At 39.1% G+C, this 21286-nt stretch overlaps 1 protein-coding gene across 3 annotated transcripts in view; it reads left to right on the forward strand.

Moving 5' to 3' along the window:
- The window catches only part of ADAM22 (ADAM metallopeptidase domain 22), a 238855-nt gene that overhangs the window by 34516 nt on the left and 183053 nt on the right, over positions 1-21286 (forward strand). For all 3 annotated transcript variants that reach the window (XM_032643825.1, XM_032643826.1, XM_032643824.1), the window contains exon 3: positions 4250-4326. In XM_032643825.1, coding sequence (XP_032499716.1) covers positions 4250-4326 — 77 coding nt within the window. The remainder of the gene's footprint in view (positions 1-4249; positions 4327-21286) is intronic.

A 21286-nucleotide genomic window follows, 5' to 3' on the forward strand; every position in this document is an offset into this window, starting at 1 on the left:
ACCTTTTAATCTTCTTAATAATCTTCTTAATAAAAATAATCTTCTTAATAAATATTAGATATCTAATAAATAATAACTAATATTAGTTAATAGATATTAGAATTTGGGGGGTCAATATATGTTAGGCACTCCCCCACCAAAATAAAGAGGAAAATCCTGATTAGACTAGTTCTCTCTTAAACATTTTCTTTTCTTTTGAGCTAAGAAGCTAAGAAGGTCTAAGATTAAGGTGTTGAATAATAAGCTGGATTGTTAATTGCATGAGTTCAGTGTAATTCTACTTAATTTATAATTTCTCCAAGATAACCTAAAGAAGTAAATATGTTTCTTCTCTTCAGCCGACTTGTTAAGTCAGACATTTGGGGATGGCAGGTGCCTGATTGGTAGATGACCATCCAGAATGCAAGGAAACCAAGCTAACATGTATTTTCGTGATTACTACTGCAAATTTGTTTTGGCTGGGAAGTCCTATGTTTGGAGTTGATCCTTTTGCCTTCATGAGTGTCAGTTCTACTGGTGCAGGTGCCTTGGTTTTAACCCAGCCACGGAGGAAAATGACATTGAACACTGATGCAATCAACTCGTTATTGGAGTTGCTTTTCTAAATGTTCAGGGACATTGCCAGTGATGCTGTATTAGTTTCCCATTGCTGCTGTAACACGTTATACCACAAACTTAATGTCATAAAACAACTAAAATGAATTTTCTTACAGTTCTAGAGATCAGAAGCCTGAATTAGGTCTTAAAAGGCTAAAATGAAGGTGTTCTCAGGGCTGTGCTCCTTTTGGGGGCTTTAGGGGAAAATTGTTCCTTGTTTCTTCCAGTTTCTGGGGGCTGCCAACATTCCTTGGCATGTGGCCTTTTCCTAACCTCATTTTAATCTCTACTTCCATTATCACATCTCCTTTTGTGACTCTGATCCTTATAAGACTCTGGTGACTACATTGGGTCCACCTGGATAATCCAGTATACTCTCCCCATCTCAGGGTCCCTAACTTTATCACATCTGCAAAGTCCCTTTTGCTGTGTGAGGTAACATGTTCACAAGTTCCAGAGATTAGAGTGTGGTCATCTTTGGGGCCGTCAGTCTGTCTGCCATAGATCCCTTCTAATCATCCAGATGTCATCTCCTCAGAGAGGCCTCCATACCACCTAGAACCCTGTCTACCCTGGTTACCTGTTTACCCTGTTTTATTAAATCTGAGAACAATGTATTTATATTCTAAGTTTATTTTTTATCTAATTGTTCATTTTCTGTCATTTTATTTGTCACTTTCTATCTCCTTCCCCTAGAAGATAAGCCCCACTAGAGCGGAAACATGATCAGTCTTCTTCATCTTGCCCCCCAGATCAGAAGAGTTCCCAGCACTTGGTAGACTCTCAGAAGATGTTTGTTGAATGAGTCAATCTGTATACAGTCTAAGGAAGCCTTCCTTACATTAAAACAATATTAATATAATCCCGTTCCTATTACTATCAATAATGCAAACATTTTTCACTAACGGCAGTTAAACATGCTGTCAATAGATTTTCTGTTGAATTTACATAATGGGTTTCTCCTTGGGAAATGGATGAGATCAATAAAGTAAAATACCAGATGTAAACTGAAGCTGCAGGAAAAAGAAAATATAAGAATTAGACAGAATTAATGCAAACAGTAAATATCTTGCTAAAAAAGAATAGTAATGTTTTTTGATCTAGGCTGTAATCATGATGCCGTGATGAATAACATGTGTCCTCTGGCATGTTCACAATAAATGCTGAGAAAGAATGGAGGAGAGAGAGGTTCTTTTTAATTGAGACAGAGCTTTCCTCAGGCTGTTCCCAAACATGGTTGTTAGCACTTCAGGAAACTCAAAGAGCTTTTAGAGAAAAGAAATTATCCATTGAGGTGGCATTAAGAACAACTTGATGGAAGGATGGCATTTCTGTAAGCAGGTAATTTATAGCTGTGTAATTGTTGTTCATGTGTGCATCCAGGTGATTGATCAAACAAACCCTCAAATGAGTCAGTCAGTCAGGACATACTTATTGAATACCTGATGCTGGTCAGTACTGAGGCCCTCATATCAAAATGAACCGTATTGAGGAAGAGGAGAGAAGGAAGCTAAAAGGGTTTGGGAAGACTTCCTGGGAGAGGAAAGTTTGGATTGAATTGTGTCCCCTCCAGAATTTATATATTGAAGCCCTAATGCTAATGGGACTGTATTTGGTGACAGGGTCTTTAAAGAGGTAATTAGATTAAATGAAGTTGTAAGGGTGGATGCTAATCCAATATGACTGATATCCTTAGGGGAGAGAGAGAGAGAGAGAGAGAGAGAGAGAGAGAGAGAGAGAGAGAGAGAGACCTGGGGTACACATGCATAGAGAGGAAACCATGTGGCCATCTGCAAGCCAAGGAGAGAGGCCTCAGGAGAAACCAAATCTGCCAACACCTTGAGCTTGGACTTCCAGCCTACCGAACTGTGAGAAAGCAAATTTCTGTTGTTTACGTCATCCGGTCTGTGGTACTTTCTTATGGTAGCCCGGGTAGACTAATACAAAAAGGAACTTGATCTAAGTCCTGAAGGATGAATAGGGCCATTTCTGGGAAATGGCCATGGTGAAGATCACTACCCCAGGGTCTGGTTTGGAAAAGCACAAGTGATGAATGAAAGCTATAGAAAGAGTTGGAATGCACATAGTTTGTGGAATTAAAGAGTAGAAGAGAGAACTGAGTGTGAATGGGATATGGGTGGGTCCTTGGGAACTTGTGTGCTGTTATGTCTGGGGTGGGGGGAGGTGATTGTGGAGGATCTTGATATGCAGAGAGAGAAAGTTTGTATTTGATGTAGTAGAAAATATAGGACTTACATTTGGGGTTTTGGTAAGGAGTCAGTTTTAGGAAAATCAGGGAGGATATGAACTGTGGCAGATATGAAATAAAGAGTAAAGTGTGGATCCAAGAACCATCATAAAAAGAAAAAAGAAGCCAGAATCTGGTGATAACCTGGGTGTTAATTGGGAAGAGTGAAGAGTTAGGGTTGGATGTTTAATGAGGCTAAGAAGTATCCAGATAGTTCTTCATTCTTGCGGTTTCACGAGGATTGGAATGTGTTAGCAACTGAGGTGTGGCATTCTCCCACTCCCACTTATTTCAAAGATTTTTAAATGGAAAGGTTATCCTTTGTTTCCAGAAAGCTTTATGATTATTAAGCACTCTCCTTTCTCCTGATACCATAGGTTAATGAGTGTGAAAATCCTAGGTATGATTGAGGTGCCCTTTGTGCCCCACAGAATCCTAGAATGTCCCTTCCTAAGATGCGTTGGTTCTCGGGGAGCAGCACGACCATCTGCCTCACTTGCTACATAAATACAGTTGCTCAGATGGTTTATATCTCTAAAATAGTGTATGTTTGCTTTTCTCACTGCAGGAATTATACATGTTTATTGTAGAAATTTTGGATACTATAGACAAATATGAACCAAAAAATTTATAGTTCTACTGCTCAGGTATAGCTACTGTTAATATGGGAAGTCAAAATAAATAGTTCTGCTTCCTTCCTCCTTTCTTTTCAGTTATTACATGTGGTTATTCAATACGCTAATATTAATGTTATTGGTAACACTGTATGTTTTTTAGAGTCCCTTGTGATTTTCTCTGGGAGTCCCTAGATTGGCATAGGAAACAGTGATTTTTTTCCCAATAAACTTTTGATGGGTGATGTTTGCAGTAGATGGGCAGAGGCTCAGTTTTTCTCGTAGGAAATTGTGGAAACCTCTATGAAATTACATTTGGTAAATTAGAACTGAACTATTACTTCGAAAGTATGTATTTGAGATAGGATGAAAAGGGTTTTTTAGAAGTTTAGATGTCCTCCTTGTAAATAGATCACATTCATCATCTTAATTTACTCTTGTATTGAACATATTTTCCCTATTTCTTTTTTAATCTACAAAGCTTAATTTTAAAGGAGTCAGTCATCTAAAACAGAATGAAATGTAGTTCAGTCTTCTTGGAAATGAAATGTTTAACCACTTGAGATAAAGCAGAAAGGGAGGGTACTTGCCCTTCTTGATTAAGTGGTACTTTACTTTAGATTAGTGAATAGCTTCTAAGAAGGTGCAAATTTTACTCTGTTTTTATTTAATTTCTATGTTGAACTGTTTTTCTAATTTATTATAAAACTTTCAAATGATCATGAGAAGTGCTTATCATTTGATCTCTATGGCTGAATAATAAATACCTTTTATCTTTCTGATATTGCAGTTGACTCACGTTGACCAGGCAAGCTTCCTGCTGGGTGCCTTTGGAACATCGTTTATTCTTGATGTCCTGCTAAATCAGTAAGTTTTTCTTGAGCTGCACTCACTGTTTTCAGATACACATTGAATCCAGTTTCTTATCCTGCTGTAAAAATTTTTTCTTAGTATATTTTACTTTGTTTTCTAATATCAGTTAAATACTATATTTAAAACTATTGTATCTATTGACTGTAAGTTATAAAGTCTGGTAAATAACAGAAAATGGGTATCCGCTTGAACTTGAACAACTGTAACAGCTTTAAGAATGTAAAATTGAGGGAAAGATTTACTCCAATATTTTGCATAAAGATATAGATGACCTAAGTTCCTATGAATGACAATAAATTATGAAAATAATACTTTGAGTATTAAAACATCTTTCTTAAGAACAGCAGAAAAGGTAAGTTACCCTTTTTGCTCAGTGAGTCGGGGGACTGGTTGCATGATAGTGTGATTCCAAATGATGCCATTAGATGCTTTGATTTGGGAGTTGAGTTTTGTAAGGTTTAAGGTACTGGAATTATTCTGTAAATACTATATAATTTTGGAAATTGTCATTACCTAGAATTTTAGGTTTGGGATAGTAGAGTTTTAAGTTTGGGAGTGGCTTTTGATAAATCACTGGATTTAATCTCTTCCCTCTGGGTTAGTATCTAAGAAGTCTTACAGGACATTTAGTTGTCTATTACTTTTTAAAAAAAGCATTAGTATCCCACTTCTTATCCTGGGCAAGCAGGAAGAGACCAGGGCTCTGTCAGCCAGTGTTTCTGAGCTGAGCAGCACTGGACCACAGCTTTGCTGAAATCAGCTATGCAACAACTTAGGAAGAAAGTTTGAGGCCAGGAGGACAGTATGGTAGACCGAGAGTGAGAACTAGAGGCTAGTTTGTCTACAGTGGGGAATCAGCCAGGTGGAAGACTCTGAGTTAATAAAAAAAAGGATGCAAGAGGCAGTTCTTAGAGCTGTACTATCTGGGTAGGTAGCCACTAGCCTCTTGCGGCTGTTTAAATTAAAATTAAATAATTAAAATAAAATTAAAAATTCTGTTTCTTAGTTGCATGAACCGCATTTCAAATGCTCAGTAGCCATGTGTAGGTAGTGGTTACCTTATAGGACAAGGCAGAACATTTCCAACATTGCAGAAAGTCCTGTTGCACAGTGCTGGTTTAGAGATTTCCTTTGAGGAAAGGGCACATGTGCACTATTGAGATTATTGAGCGAGGTCAATCAGTATTCAGGAGAATTCACTTCTTCCTTTTAGATTTTAGTCTATGTTTAATAGATTAATTTAATAATTAATTTTACTAGTATCCTAATTTTTCTGGAATTTATTTACAAAGTTGTCATCATACCATAGTTAATTGTTTTAGTGTTTAAGTTATATATTAGTTTATTTTTTAATTAAGCTGCCTTGTAGGTAGGTACATTTTGTAAGTAGTGCTTCCCTCTCCCCACATTTTTTTTTTTTTTTCCCCACATTTTTGTTTCACACACAATTTAAATACTGAAAAGCATGTGTTAGATGGCAGTCTGTTATTTGGGTGATGTAACAATGGGAGTGTTTTGTTCTTTGATCATGCACATTTAAAAAATGTAACATAAGTTGTATTTCTACAATACTCATTAAAATAGTTTCTTACTTTTAAAATTTATGGCTTAGAACATAAATATTAGATGTTTTATACCACACTGTATTTTACCCTAATTTCATAGGGCGTGAATAAGATTGTGTTAATATGATCTGTATTTTATATTCCTGCTTGATGTAAATACCCTAAAATTTATATGTTTGTATGACTCATTTCAGTTTTTCAGCAATTTTAATGTCATAAAGTTTTAAAAAACTCATTATGAAGGAATGCATGCTCCTTTGAAAAATAATGAAAGAGTAGAAAAACAATCTCATATAATTCTACCACTTAGACACTGATTGCCCTGTTTTAAGTTGTAACCCTCTCTGTGCTCACTTTCCCATACACCCTACTACCTATTCTCCCTTGCTTAATTTTTAAAATATTATCACAATTTAATATAAAGGTTGACTCATGAAATTGCCATTTTTGCAGGTCAAAAATTTGTTGACCATCATTGTCATATGGTCAACTAATTCTCTGTATTTTAATTTTTAATTTATTAAAAATTTTTTTTAATTTATTATTTCTTTATCTTTTTCCTCCATCTAGAATTTAAGCTCATTGAGGGCTGAGATGTTTTTTCATTTATTGTTGTATCCTTAGCCCAGAATAGGCACTAAATTCTAGGTTGGGAAGTCATATTGACTTAGAAACTAAAGGCTGGAATAGGCCAGGAGACAGAGGAGATGATGGATGAAGGTGGAGGCTGTCAACTGGGGAAGAGTGAAGCAGCAAAAAAGAAAGAGGGCAAATGTTTGGGGCTGGCTTCTAAAAAAGCTGAGCGTACACATCTAGGTATGATTTGGAAAGTCAGGTTCCTAGGTCTCTATTTCAATGACTCCTTTCCATTCCTTCAAATCATGGTTCTGCTAGATACCCGCTGCCTTGTTTTCTGGTTTCTGACATTTGTAATGCCTTGACTTTCAGTACCCCAAAGAAGAAAGGATATTTATTCATTCTGCCCAAGCCATGTCACTTCCTCTGGAGGAATCCAAGCACTATAGTTTTCTGTTCCTGAAGGGGAGACACATATGGCCATACTTATCAGAGCATGAAGCTTAGAATACTAAGGGTGAAGCAAAATTTCTTTCTAGATACTGGCAAGAACCTCCCTTCTTCTTATTGCAGTACAAAGAAGCTCCATTCTTCTTATTGCAGTACAAAGGATAAAATAATAGCATAAATAGAGATTTCCTGGGCTGAGAAATATGCAAAGTTTTTTGGCCTGGGATCTATATTAAACATAGATGTCAGGTATCTATTTTCTTTATGCTTTATGGTCTAGGATGATTTGATACAAAGGTTTTTTTTCTTATTTTTATGGAGAATGTTTTTATTTCATGGTTTCACTTTATATATTGTCTAGTGGTTATATTGGTTAAGGAGCAGAAAGATGAAAAATCGATGATGCTCTTTAAGTTTTCCTTCCTTCTTTCCTCCCTCCCTCCCTCACTCCTTCCCTCCCTCCCTCTGTTCCTTCCTTCCTTTCTTTTTTTTCCTCACTCATATGCTTACTAACATTTATTTAATGTAGTTTGTTGATTGTTTTTTTTTTACTTTTTCTTCTTAAAACGATTCTTTATTGAGGTATAGCTGATTTACAATATTATAGTCGTTTCAGGTGTACAACATAGTGATTCAAAACTATACTCCATTTAATGTTATTATAAAATAATGACTACACTCCTTGTGCTGTACAGTATATCCTTGTAGATTATTAATTTTATACATAGTCATCTTTACCTCTTAATCCTCTACCCCTGTGTTGCCCCTCCCCGCTTCTTCCCTAGCCCCACTGGAAAGCACTAGTCTGTTCTGTATATCTGTGAGTCTGTTTCTGTTTTGACATATTGATTCATTTATTTTATTTTCTGGTTCCACATATAAATGACAACATAAAGCATTTGTCTTTGTCTGACTTATTTCACTAAGCATAATACCCTCTAGGTCCATCCATGTTGTGGAAAATGCAAAATTTCATCCTTTGTATCTGGTAGGTTGGTTATGTTTCCCAGTGTTAGAGAAGTGGCCTTTTGTAGGAGATATCTTATACGTTCCAGCAGGTCTCCTCACCAGAGCTATGTACTCTAGGGGTTCCCCCTATGTGGGCTGTGTGGGTCCTTCTGTTGTGGTGGGTGGACTACTGTGGACATGCTGGTCGGCATGGCTGGCCCCCTGTTCAGCTGGTTGTCAGGCCCTGCCTTGTGTGGAGGCTGCTGGCCACTGGTTGGTAGGGCTGCATAACGACAAGGCTGGCTGTGGAGCCCCAGCGAGTCCCAGGGCTAGTGCTGGCTCACTGGTGGGTGGAGCTGGATCCTGGGGACTCTGACTGAAGGGCCCTAGGGGTCCCAAAGCTAGTGGGTGGGGCTAGATCCCAGGGCCACTGGCTTAGGTGCCCAAGGTGTCCCAAATCTGGAGTTGACCTGTTGCTGGGCAGGGTCTAGTCCTGGGGTCTCTGGCTGCAGGGTCCAGGGCTCCCAGAGCTGGTGTTGGATCACTGTTGGGTGGGGCCAGTTCCTGACACAGCTGGCTGCAGGGTCCAGGGTATCCCGAAGTTGTGTCTCCCTGCTGAAGAATGGGGTCAGATCCTGGGGCAACTGGCTGAGGGCCCCGAGGTGTCTCAGGGTTGGGGCTGGCCTGCTGGTGAGAGGACTGGGCCCTGCCATGGCAGGCTGCAGGGCTACAGTTGTTTGGGGACAGATGTCCACCTGCTGGTGGGTGAGGCTGGTACCAAGGCTAGAACTGGCTGGCTGATGGGCAGGGCTATAGCCCAGGGGGTTCTGGGATTGGTGCCTGTGCACTGCAGGTGGAGCAGGCTCCCCATGTCTCTAGCTGAAGGACCCTGGGGGGTCCCAGATCTAGTGTTTGCACCCTGGTGTGTGGGGCCATATCCTGGAATCTCTGATGGATAGGGCTGTATCCAGGATTGGCTATGGGCTCAGCAGGTGTTCAGGCAGCTGGCCTGCTGGTGGTGGGTCTGTGTCCCCTTCCAGCTAGTCGCTTGGCTTGAGATGTCTCAGTACTGGTGTCTGCAGGCTGGTGAGTGGGGACGGGGCTGGTTCTTGGAGCTAATAAGCTAGAGGGAGGGTTCCAGAATGGTGCCCGCCAGCACCAGCGTCTCCATGGTAGAACGAGCTCCCCAAAATGGCTGCTGCCGATGTCTCAGTCTCCAGTTTCCTCTTGCCTCTCTGGAACACTTTCCAGTATCAGCAGGTGGGTCTGCCACAGCTTCCTTTCAAATGACTACTTTTGCCCTGAGTCCTAGAGTATGTGAGATTTTGTGTGTACCCTTTAAGAGTGGAGTCTCTATTTCCCACAGCCCTCTGGCTCCCCCAAAAGTAATCCCTGCTGGCCTTTAAAGCCAAACATTCTGGAGGCTCATTTTCCTGGCACTGGACCCTTGGGCTGGGGAGTACAATGTAGGGCTCCAACCCCCCACCCCTTGGGAAGAATCCCTGCAGTTATAGCTATTCTCCCGTTTGTGGCTCGCCCACCCATTGGTATGGGTCTGGACTCTTTCACAATTTTGCCCCTCCTGTCTCGCTGTGGTTCCTTCTTTCTATCTTCAGCCATAGAAGGTCTTTTCTGATAGGCTCTGGTATTTCACATTGGTAGTTTCTTGTATATAAATTTATTTTCATTTTTTGGCTGCATTGGGTCTTTGTTGCTAGGTGCGGGCTTTCTCTAGTTGCGGCAAGTGGGAGCTACTCTTCATTGCAGTGTGCAGGCTTCTCATTGCAGTGGTTTCTCTTTGTTGTGGAGCATGGGCTCTAGGCGTGCACGCTTCAGTAGTTGTGGCATACAGGCTCAGTAGTTGTGGCTTGTGGGCTCTAGAACACAGGCTCAGTAGTTGTGGCACATGGGCTTAGTTGCTCCACGGCTTGTGGGATCTTCCCGGATGAGGGCACGAACACGTCCCCTGCATTGGCAGGTGGATTCTTAAACACTGCACCACCAGGGAAGCCCAGTTTCTTGTAAACAGTTGTCATTTTGGTGTGAGAGACCCTGAGAGAAGGTGAGCGTGGGGTCTTCCTACTCCACCATCTCGGGAACTCTTTAACCTAAGCTTTTTTCCTTATGAAGTAATTTATAGGGCTATGGAACAGGTACAGTTTTTTGTCTTGTTTGAAACTGGAGACAAATTAAGTAAGTCCTTGTGTAGCTGGATTCCAGTTGCAGGATGGATCCAATAATACATATTTTTAGATTGGAAGGAAGGAAAAGTATCATTATATAATATTCCTTCTGAATGTTCAGTAAACAAGGTTATCTGTAACGAAATTATATAGTAATTCAACCTTTAGGTTGTAACTTGTGCAGGAGGCAGATAAAGACTATGGGATGATTAAAAATGAAAAGCACAGCCAGTTCCTGTGTTATTAAGACTATGAAGGGTGGGAAGCAGTTCTCAACTCCTTAAAGCGGTCACACAGGTGTGAAATTTCACTCTTTGGGACAGATATGTTAATAAAACCAATCATATGGCCTGGCCTGGTCAAACTAGTCCTGCGGCCACATTGGATCTTTCTAGAGGTCAAGAACTGGTGTTATACTTTATTGTGAAAGATTCCTCAGAAGGAAAAGGCTCAAGAGGGCAGACAGCAGGAGCGAGAAAAACTACAATCCTGCAGCCTGTGGAACGAAAACCACATTCACAGAAAGATAGACAAAACGAAAAGACAACAGACTGTGGACCAGATGAAGGAACAAGATAAAACCCCAGAAAAACAACTAAATGAAGTGGAGATAGGCAATCTTCCAGAAAAAGAATTCAGAATAATGATAGTGAAGATAATCAAGGACCTTGGAAAAAGAATGGAGGCAAAGATCGAGAAGATGCAAGAAATGTTTAACAAAGACCTAGAAGAATTAAAGAACAAACACCAAGAAGAATTAAAGAACAAACAAACAGAGATGAACAATACAATAAGTGAAATGAAAAATACACTAGAAGGAATCAATAGCAGAATAACTGAGGCAGAAGAATGGATAAGTGACCTGGAAGACAGAATGGTGGAATTCACTGCCATGGAAGAGAATAAAAAAAAAAAAGGAAATGAAGACAGTCTTAAGAGACCTCTCGGACAACATTAAACAAAACAACATTTGCATTATAGGGGTCCCAGAGGAGAATAGAGAGAGAAAGGACCAGAGAAAATCTTTGAAGAGATTATAGTTGAAAACTTCCCTAAAATGGGAAAGGAAATATCCATCCAAGTCCAGGAAGTGCAGAGAATCCCAGGCAGGAAAAACCCAAGGAGAAACACGCCGAGACACATAGTAATCAAATTGACAAAAAATAAAAACTAAGAAAAATTATTAAAAACAACAAGGGAAAAACGACAAATAACATACAAGGGAACTCCCATAAGGTTAACAGCAGAAATTCTACAAGCCAGAGATAGTGGCACGATGTATTTAAGGTGATGAAAGGGAAGAACCTACAGCCAAGATTACTCTACCCAACAAGGGTCTCATTCAGATTCGTTGGAGAAATCAAAAGCTTTACAGACAAGCAAAAGCTAAAAGAATTCAGCACCACCAAACTAGCTCTACAACAAATGCTAAGGGAACTACTCTAAGTGGGAAACACAGAGAAGAAAAGGATCTACAAAAACAAACCCAAAACAATTAAGAAAATGGTCATAGGAACATACATATAGATAATTACCTTAAACATGAATGGATTAAATGCTCCAACAAAAAGACACGGGCTCTCTGAATGGATACAAAAACAAGACCCATATATATGCTGTCTACAAAAGACCCACTTCAGACCTAGGGACACATACAGACTGAAAGTGAGGGGATGGAAAAAGATATTCCATGCAAAGGAAATCAAAAGAAAGCTGGAGTAGCCATACTCGTATCAGGTAAAATAGACTTTAAAATAAAGAATGTTACAAGAGACAAGGAAGGACACTACATAATGATCAAGGGATCAATCCAAGTAGAAGGTATAACAATTATAAATATATATGCACCCAACATAGGAGCACCTCAACACATAAGACAAATGCTAAGAGCCATAATAGAGGAAATCAACACTAACACAATAATAGTGGGGGACTTTAACACCTCACTTACACCAATGGACAGATCATCCAAACAGAAAATTAATAAGTAAACACAAGCTTTAAGTGACACAGTGGACCAGGTAGATTTAATTGATATTTATAGGACATTCCATCCGAAGACAGCAGATTACACTTTCTTCTCAAGTGTACATGGAACATTCTCTGGAATAGATTACATCTTGGGTCACAAATCAAGCCTTGGTAAATTTAAGAAAACTGAAATCATATCAAGCATATTTTCCGACCACAACGCTATGAGATTAGGAATCAATTACAGGGAAAAAACCGTAAAAAACCACAAACACATGGAGTCTAATTAATACGTTACTAAATAACCAAGAGATCACTGAAGAAATCAAAGAGGAAGTCAAAAAACACCTAGAGACAAATGACAACAAAGATATGATGATCCAAGACCTATGGGATGCAGCAAAAGCAGTTCTAAGAGGGAAGTTTATAGCAATACAAGCCTACCTGAAGAAACAAGAAAAATCTCAAAAAACGATCTAACCTTACACCTAAAGGAAATAGAGAAACAAGAACAAACAAAACCCAAAGTTAGTAGAAGGAAAGAAATCATAAAGATCAGAGCAGAAATAAATGAAATAGAAACCAAGAAAACAATAGCAAAGATCAATAAAACTAAAAGCTGGTTCTTTGAGATGATAAACAAAATTGATAAACCATTAGCCAGACTCATCAAGAAAAAGAGGGAGAGGACTTAAATCAATAAAATTAGAAATGAAAAAGAAGTTACAACAGACACCGCAGAAGTACAAAGCATCCTAAGAGATTACTACAAGCAACTCTATGCCAATAAAATAGACAACCTGGAAGAAATGGCAAATTCTTAGAAAAGTATAACCTTCCAAGACTGAACCAGGAAGAAGTAGAAAATATGAACAGACTGATCACAAGTAATGAAAGTGAAACTGTGATTAAAAATCTTCCAACAGGGCTTCCCTGGTGGCACAGTCGTTGAGAATCTGCCTGCTAATGCAGGGGACACGGGTTCGAGCCCTGGTCTGGGAGGATCCCACATGCCGCGGAGCAACTAGCTCCGTGAGCCACAACTACTGAGCCTGCGCGTCTGGAGCCTGTGCTCCGCAACGAGAGAGGCCGCCATAGTGAGAGGCCCGCGCACCGCGATGAAGAATGGCCCCCGCTTGCCACAACTAGAGAAAGCCCTCACACAGAAACGAAGACCCAACACAGCCCAAAATAAATAAATTACTTAAAACTCCTACCCCCAACATCTTCTTTAAAAAAAAAAAAAAAAAAAAGAAGACATACAGATGGCCAAGAGGCACATGAAAAGCTGCTCAGCATCACTAATTGTTAGAGAAATGCAAATCAAAACTACAGTGAGGTATCACCTCACACTGGTTAGAATGGGCATCAGAAAATCTATAAACAACAAATGCTGAAGAGGGTGTGGATTGTTGGTGGGAATGTAAATTGATACAGCCACTATGGAGAACAGTATGGAGGTTCCTTAAAAAACTAAAAATAGAATTACCATACGATCCAGCAATCCCACTGCTGGGCATATACTCAGAGAAAACCATAATTCCAAAAGATGCATGCACCCTAATGTTCATTGCAGCACTATTTACAATAGCCAGTCATGGAAGCAATCTAAATGCCCATCAACAGACAAATGCATAAAGACGATGGGGTACATATATACAATGGAATATTACTCAGCCATAAGAAGGAATGAAATTGGGTCATTTGTAGAGATGTGGATGGACCTAGAGACTGTCATACAGAGTGAAGTAAGAAAGAGAAAAACAAATATATTAATGCCTATATGTGGAATCTAGAAAAATGGGACAGATGAGCCACTTTGCAAGGCAGAAATAGAGACACAGATGTAGAGATCAAATGTATGGACACCAAGGGGGGAAAGTTGGGGGTTGTGGTGGTGGGAAGAATTGGGAGGTTGGGATTTACATATATACACTAATATGTATAAAATAGATAACTAATAAGAACCTGCTCTATAAAAAAAAAAGAAAAGAAAACAAAAGATAAGGGTCAATAAAGATATTTAACTCTATTATTGAAGTAATTCAGGCCAGGTCTGTTCCTGTAACTCTCTCCTGTCTTCTTCACGAAGTGGATAATTAAACTGCCCAAAGTAATGCAAGAATATTGAAAAAATTTCTTTTCAGAACTCCTTGATTTTTTTACAACTGGTGACCTGACAGAAATAAACCACATATACACATACACACACCCCACACAACACACCATGCAAAGAAGCAAATACTCCACGTGGACTGTAGTTGGTTGTTTTAGAACGTGAAACACATAACGATAAAGAGAGAACCCATCTTTTTTTGTCAATAATTTATAAAAATATTTATTTTATATTGAAGTATGGTTGATTAACAGTGTTGATTATCTATTTTAAATATAGTTGTGTGTATGTGGAAGGGATTCTGCTGTCCAGCTATCAGATCTTGAGATGATCCAATGCTTAAATTTTGGCTTTTTAAAAAATAGGTTTTTTCACTTTTATCTTATTTCAATAACAACAAAAATAGTTCCTCTCACTCTGTGATTCTTATATCAGTCTCTTTTTTTTTCCTACTTCACGGGGGCACAGGGGTGTAGGGAGGGCATCCAGGGACTCAAATGTGACAGCTGTTGGGAGATGGGTTGCCCGTGCAGATGGGAGGTGATGTAGAGCCAGGGGTGGGAGATGAGGATGGATGGGAGGAGAAGCAGGAGCCAGGTCAGACAAGGAACACCCAAAATCTATTCAAATGAGGGAATCATCTGCCAATTAGTCATCTTTCGCTTGCTTTCCACTGAGACTCTTGAATTTGCAAGGAAAGTAGGAATCGCAATAGGTAAAAGGCAGGGAATGAATTCAGTTGGAATCGAAGGTTAAGTTTGGAAGAGTCTCATTTACTTAACCATGCCCTATTTTCAATGTGGTAAATAGAATGCTTACAGTGTAGATAAAAATAAGTGATGAGGATAAGATTATAATTAAAAATGATGATGTTATGTGATGATAATGAAAAGCATGAGATCTTTCACTGTTATTAATGAATCTAACTATCTTGCTGTTTAAATTCATTATGGTATTTGTTTATACGTACGTTTAATACAAAATTTTTGTGTAGAGCACAAATCTGTGTTAAATAGTTATTATCAATAATCATCCTTATCTTCATTTTATGCACACACATGTGTATATAAACGTGTGCACATATGTTTATACACAACACACACATATATGTACATAATGCATATGAATGCAGACACACGTGTACATACATACATACATATGTATACATATATATTCATTTCTTAAGCCTCTAGTAATTTCTAAGAGTTCTTCTACACCCTGAGGTCTCAGGACAAACAAGGAAATAAGTACCCTATTCTTAGGGAGTTTGCATTCTAGTCAGAAAAACAATGAACATGTAAACAAATAATTTCAGAGTGATAGTGCCATTAATAGCAAGTGCCTGATATGGAGGTGAGGGTGCTATTTGAGCAGTGGTTGTCAGGGACAGGCCATCTCTGAGGAGATGACTTTTGACTGAAGGGGCAGAGAGAACAGCAGGTATCAAGGCCCTGAGGCAGGAACAAACAGTATATTTGAGGCACAGGAAGATGGCTTAGGAGGTTGGAACTGAAGCCAAGAGGTTATTAAATGAGGTTGGAAAGGTAGAAGGGCCCAAATCATGTAGAAAGTTAGAAGGATCCTCTTAGGCCACAGGAAAGACTTTGGATAACAGTCTAAGCAGAGGTAACTGGTATTTTCTATACCGTAAGTTGCATTATTCATTCTTTTCTGCACTGACTTATGATCCTTTATTCATTGTATTTACTTATTGTGTATTTTAATGTCTTCTCAAAGCAATCTCTTGTAAAGGTCTGTTCATTAGTTATTGGGCCTAGTACCACCATACTATTTATTGTAGCTATATAAGTGTTTCAGTATCTAGCATGGAAAACTCTCTTGTTATTTTAGTTTCATTTTGCAAAATTTCTTAGGTATTTTTGCCTTTTCTTAGGTGGAAATTTAGGGTAATTTTGTCACTTTCTTTTTGGAATTTTAATTGGACTGTCACTAAACCTATAATTTAATTTGAGAAAAGTACACCTTTTATGGTACTAAGTCCTTCCATCAGTATCATTGTGGTTGTTGTTGGGTTTTTTTAATTTAAGCAACATTTTTCTGTCTATCGATAAAATTTAGTACTTTGGTTTTTGTAGGTCCTGCACATTTTATGTAGAACATATTCATGGGAATTGTATTTTTTTTGTTGCTACTGTGGATATTTTTTCCATCATATTTTATAATTAATTATTGGTGTCATTCTTAATATTGCTAATGATTTTTCATTGTTTCTTTTGGGTTTTCTAGTTTGACGATAACATGACTGGAAAATCATGAGAGCTTTATTTTTCTTTTCAAGATGATACTTCTTATTACTATTGTGCACCTTAGTGCTTTTTCTAGAAGTTCCTGAACTCTATTATTTGATGATAATAGCATTTTTGTCTTGGTTCTTTTGGTAATAGGAAAATCTCTAGAATTTGTTGTTAAGTAGGATGTCGATTCTTGATTTTTGAGAGCTAGTCTTTATCTAGTTTATCTAGTTTAACTAGTCTTTAGCTAGTTAAACCAGCATCCTATATCTTGTTTAAATTTTCTCTTTTTTTTAAAGGAATGGGTATTAGATTTTATTGAATGCCTTTTTAATCAATGCAGGTGAACATACGGAATTTCTTATTTGACTTATTGTGATTTAGTACAGTAATGTTTCCTGTTATTAGAAATTATTCTTGACTGTAGAGGATAAACTCTACATTGTTATGTTGGATAACTCGTTGTTCCTGGCCTCTCTCCTTGTGACTATAAAATGGAATCACACCTCCTGTTTTTATCTAAATTACTATGGCACAAGTCCCAGCTGGCCTTCCTTCTGTAAATTACCTCCATCTCCAAGTGTTTTTTTCCCTCAACTGTTTGTGAGATTTGTTCTCTAGTCTTTTACCTTGCCACTCTATTCTTGCCTCCATTAGATCCCCGGCATTGACCCTCATGACAGCTGCGCTGCTGGGCACAGCTGTCCTCCACCAGTGATGACTGCTTATATCTGCCAGGAGCGGTCCCGCTAAGAACCCACAAGTCCAAACCCATCCACAGGCCTTCTTGTAGAGGTCATTGATACCACTGGGAGCACACAGACATATCCTCTGCTCAGAGCCAGGCAGAGAAAAGGGAAAGTCCTTACTTTTCCCGGTCCAAGGCACCTTACATTTTCTTTCAAGGTGAAAAGCAATGGGGACATCCACTCTCAGAAGGTGAAACTGAACCCCTGCTTTCAGAGTTATGATCTGACTTGACTCCCATGGCTTGACAATACCTTTCCCAAAGGATGGCTTATTTTACTTTAAACAACATCCCATGTGGGGTGCCTATAGCTCAGAGCATCGAATACATTTCCTTGTCACAGTTGTTCCTCCTGCATGAAGTGAAGAAAAGATCAGGATTGCACAGCCTTCCTACTTTAACTCGGGCTCCTAGTTTCCTCTGATCCAGTGCTTAGACAAGGACAGACAGTTTTTGGGAGTGGAGCAGTCTGACAAGCAACAGACGTGTAGTGGCTTAACTCTGCAATTAACACCTTGAGGTGAGTGTAATTGCTTTTCTCTGCTGGTTCAAGCTTTCCCCACAGTTCAGACAACTCTGAGGGTTTTCTAGGGGGACCTGCCCTTCCAAAAAGGGAAGGTTGCCCAATCACAAATTCTAGTTTTCATTTTAGAATGCTGCAACTGATTTTTAAGGAGTTTTATAGCTTAAAATTATAAGATCCAGTCTCTTTAGGCACCACATTACTAACTACTAAAATAATTTTGCCGTTACATTATTTAGAATTTTTGCATCCACAGTCATAAATGAGATTGGCATTAGTCTTTTTTATTTTTTTGGTATCAGAGTTAAAAAGCTGTAAAAAATGGTATTTTTCACTTACAAAAAATTCCCTGAAACATTATCTTGTGTGTATAGGACTCATACATATATATTTTAATGTTTAAAAGTCCTTATCTTTATCCTGACTGGTGCTGTAACACTTTTAATAGATAAGACATTGATAAGCTATTTTTTGATGGGTATTGATGTATTCATCTACTTCTTGTTAAGCCAACTTTGGGAAATTGCATTTTCCCAAAGAATTGTCCACATCATTGAGCACGGCTTGTGGGATCTAAGTTCCCCAACCAGGGATTGAACCTGGGCCCCTGGCAGTGGAAGTGTGGAGTAGCCACTGGGAAGCCAGGGAATTCCACACACATGCTTTCTAGAAAATAATTTCTAAAATTTCTTCTGTATCTATTATTATATCTTCTTTCCCAATGCTACTTTTATTTGTGCTTATCTTATCAAATATAACCTGATATGCACAAACTTTTAGAAACATTTATTGCATAAAATTAAAGACTTTTCATTAAATTTTTTTATTGAGGGACTTTGCTGGTGGCTCAGTGGTTAAGAATCTGCCTGCCAATGTAGGGGACACGGGTTCGAGCCCTGGTCCAGGAAGATCCCACATGCTGCGGAACAGCTAAGCCCGTGCGCCACAACTACTGAGGCTGCACTCTAGAGCCCATGAGCCACAACTACTGAAGCCCTCATGCCACAGCTACTGAAGCCCACACGCCTAGAGCCCGTGCTCCGCAAGAGAAGCCACCGCAATGAGAAGCCTGCGCACCACAATGAAGAGTAGCTTGCGCTCGCTGCAACTAGAGAAAGCCCGCGCACAGCAACGAAGACCCAACACAGCCAAAAATAAATAAATAAATAAATTTATTTTTAAAAAAAAGCTTAAAAAAATTTTTATTGAGGTATTTTTACTTGTCATAAAATTCATCCATTTCACATTAAAAGTAACTTTACTGAGTGGTGCAACCATTACCATTACCGTAACATCAGTTTTATTTATTTATCTGTTTATTTTAATTTAAATTTAATTAATTTATTTATGGCTGCACTGGGTCTTCGTTGCTGTGCGCGGGCTTTCTCTAGTTGCGGCGAGCGCGAGCTACTCTTCATCGTGGTGCGCGGGCTTCTCATTGAGGTGGCTTCTCTTGTCGTGGAGCACCGGCTCTAGGTGCGCAGGCTTCAGTAGTTGTGGCTTGAGGGCTCTAGCAAGCAGGTTCAGTAGTTGTGGTGCATGGGCTTAGTTGCTACATGGCATGTGGGATCTTCCCAGACCACGGCTCTAACCTGTGTCCCCTGCATTGGCAGGTGGATTCTTAACCACTGTGCCACCAGGGAAGCCCTACCATAATACCAGTTTTAAAACACTCTTCGGGCTTCCCTGGTGGCATGGTGGTTGAGAGTCCACCTGCTGATGCGGGGGACACGGGTTTGTGCCGCGGTCGGGGAGGATCCCACATGCTGCGGGGCGGCTGGGCCCGTGAGCCATGGCCGCCGAGCCTACGCGTCCGGAGCCTGTGCTCGGCGGCGGGAGAGGCCACAGCGGTGAGAGGCCCGAGTACCGCAAAAAAACAAAACAAAACAAAAAAACCACTTTTCATCTCTCCAAAACAATTTTCATCTCATTTCCATTTAAACTTAATCCCCATTCCTATCTCTAGCCCCAGGCAATCACTAATTTACTTTTTATCTTTATAAATTTGCCTTTTCTGTACATTGTGTCTTTTTTCTTTTATTTGGCATGTTTTTGAAGTTCATCTCTGATGTACATGTGTCAGTACTTCATCCTTTTTATTGTTGAGTGTTACTTCATTGTATAGATATACCACATTATATCTCTCCATTGTTGTTTCTAGTTTGGGGCTATTATGAATAATGCTGCTGTGAAATTCACATGTAAGTCTCTGTGTGGATGTAAGTTTTCATTTCTCTTAGGTAGATACCTAGAAGTGGAATTTTTGAGTCCTGTGGTAGGCTTATGTTTAATTGTTTTGAGAAATGCTAAACTGGTTTCCAGAGTGGACTTTTGAGTTTTTAATAGTGCAGTAACAGCTGTTTTTCTGTAAGCTCTATTTCACAGGCGGGTGGTGTCAAGTATAAACAGTTGCTAAGCTTTCAGGTTTTCCATTCCATGTCCATGGTAAATCTGGAAAGAGTTTCATACTTCTCGTGATTATGATCTTAAGCTCTTTGGTTCATAATAAAGCTCTACCTTTGAAATATATCTTGAACTTTTGACACTTTTTGAAGGGTAGGATTCCACTATTGGTAGATTCCACTATTGGTAGAATAAGGAACTTTAAGCAGACCTCACAACTCTTAGGCCTTAGCTAAAGCATATTTCATTTCTTCTTGTTTATTCTGAATTGAAAAGTGGTAGTTTTAATCTAGGAATCCTAAAACTAGACTTTACAACTTCCTCTCACAGGCAGAAAGTCTCCTGGGCTTAGCCCAGGGTAGCCTCGGTTGTTAGTGGGACAGCTGTGAAGCCCAGAGTAAAGGGAAACTGGGTTGGAAGTTACTGGAAGGGCCATTGGGTATGTCTGACAAAGAGCCAGAAAGTGACCCAAGGCAGAGAGCCAATCCTAAAGCTAAGACCTGGAAGTTGTTTCGGAAGGGGCATCTGGAAGGAATCCTAGAGGCAATAGGACCCTAGGGGCTGGAGCCTTTTATAGGGTTTATAAGGCCAAGCTCATGGGTGAGGAGGAAGCTACTGCAAGGCTCAGGTCAGCCCTTTTATAAGGAGAGATCGGAGCTGAGTAGTGGAGTCAGCTCCCTGTGCATCTTCTTATTAAACTGGTCTATTTAAGCTTTCTGCTTTCTGGCTGGCTTTTTAAAGTACAGCCTTAGTGCAAACACATTGTCTTTAAAATATGACCTTGAGATGTTTTTAGCATTATCTGCTCTTTTAATAGGGGAATCTGGAGATTTCAGCATACTTGTAAGCATATTATTTAAATTGTAAATAAAATAATTACAGAATTATTCAATATAACTAAGACTATTTATGGTGTTAATTCTTCAAGGAAAATACCATATAAATACTATTTTTATAGTTAAAATGATTAATGTATATTTTTGTGTTACAGATTTATTAGATGAGCTGAAAATGTAATTTGCTAGATATAGTAAATAGTCTTAATGTACAACAATGAAACGTGTAATGTTTTTGCATAATTGCATAGAAACTCTTTTGTGCTTTTATAGTGATTAGGAGACATGTTGAAGATTAAATTATCAGCTCACTGCTGTTTTTCTCCCAGGTGCCAAATTACTGAACTCTGTTAAATTATCTAGCAGTGATAGTGGTATAGCCC

Source organism: Phocoena sinus, chromosome 9, assembly GCF_008692025.1.
Source record: "Phocoena sinus isolate mPhoSin1 chromosome 9, mPhoSin1.pri, whole genome shotgun sequence".
NCBI lineage: Eukaryota > Metazoa > Chordata > Mammalia > Artiodactyla > Phocoenidae > Phocoena > Phocoena sinus.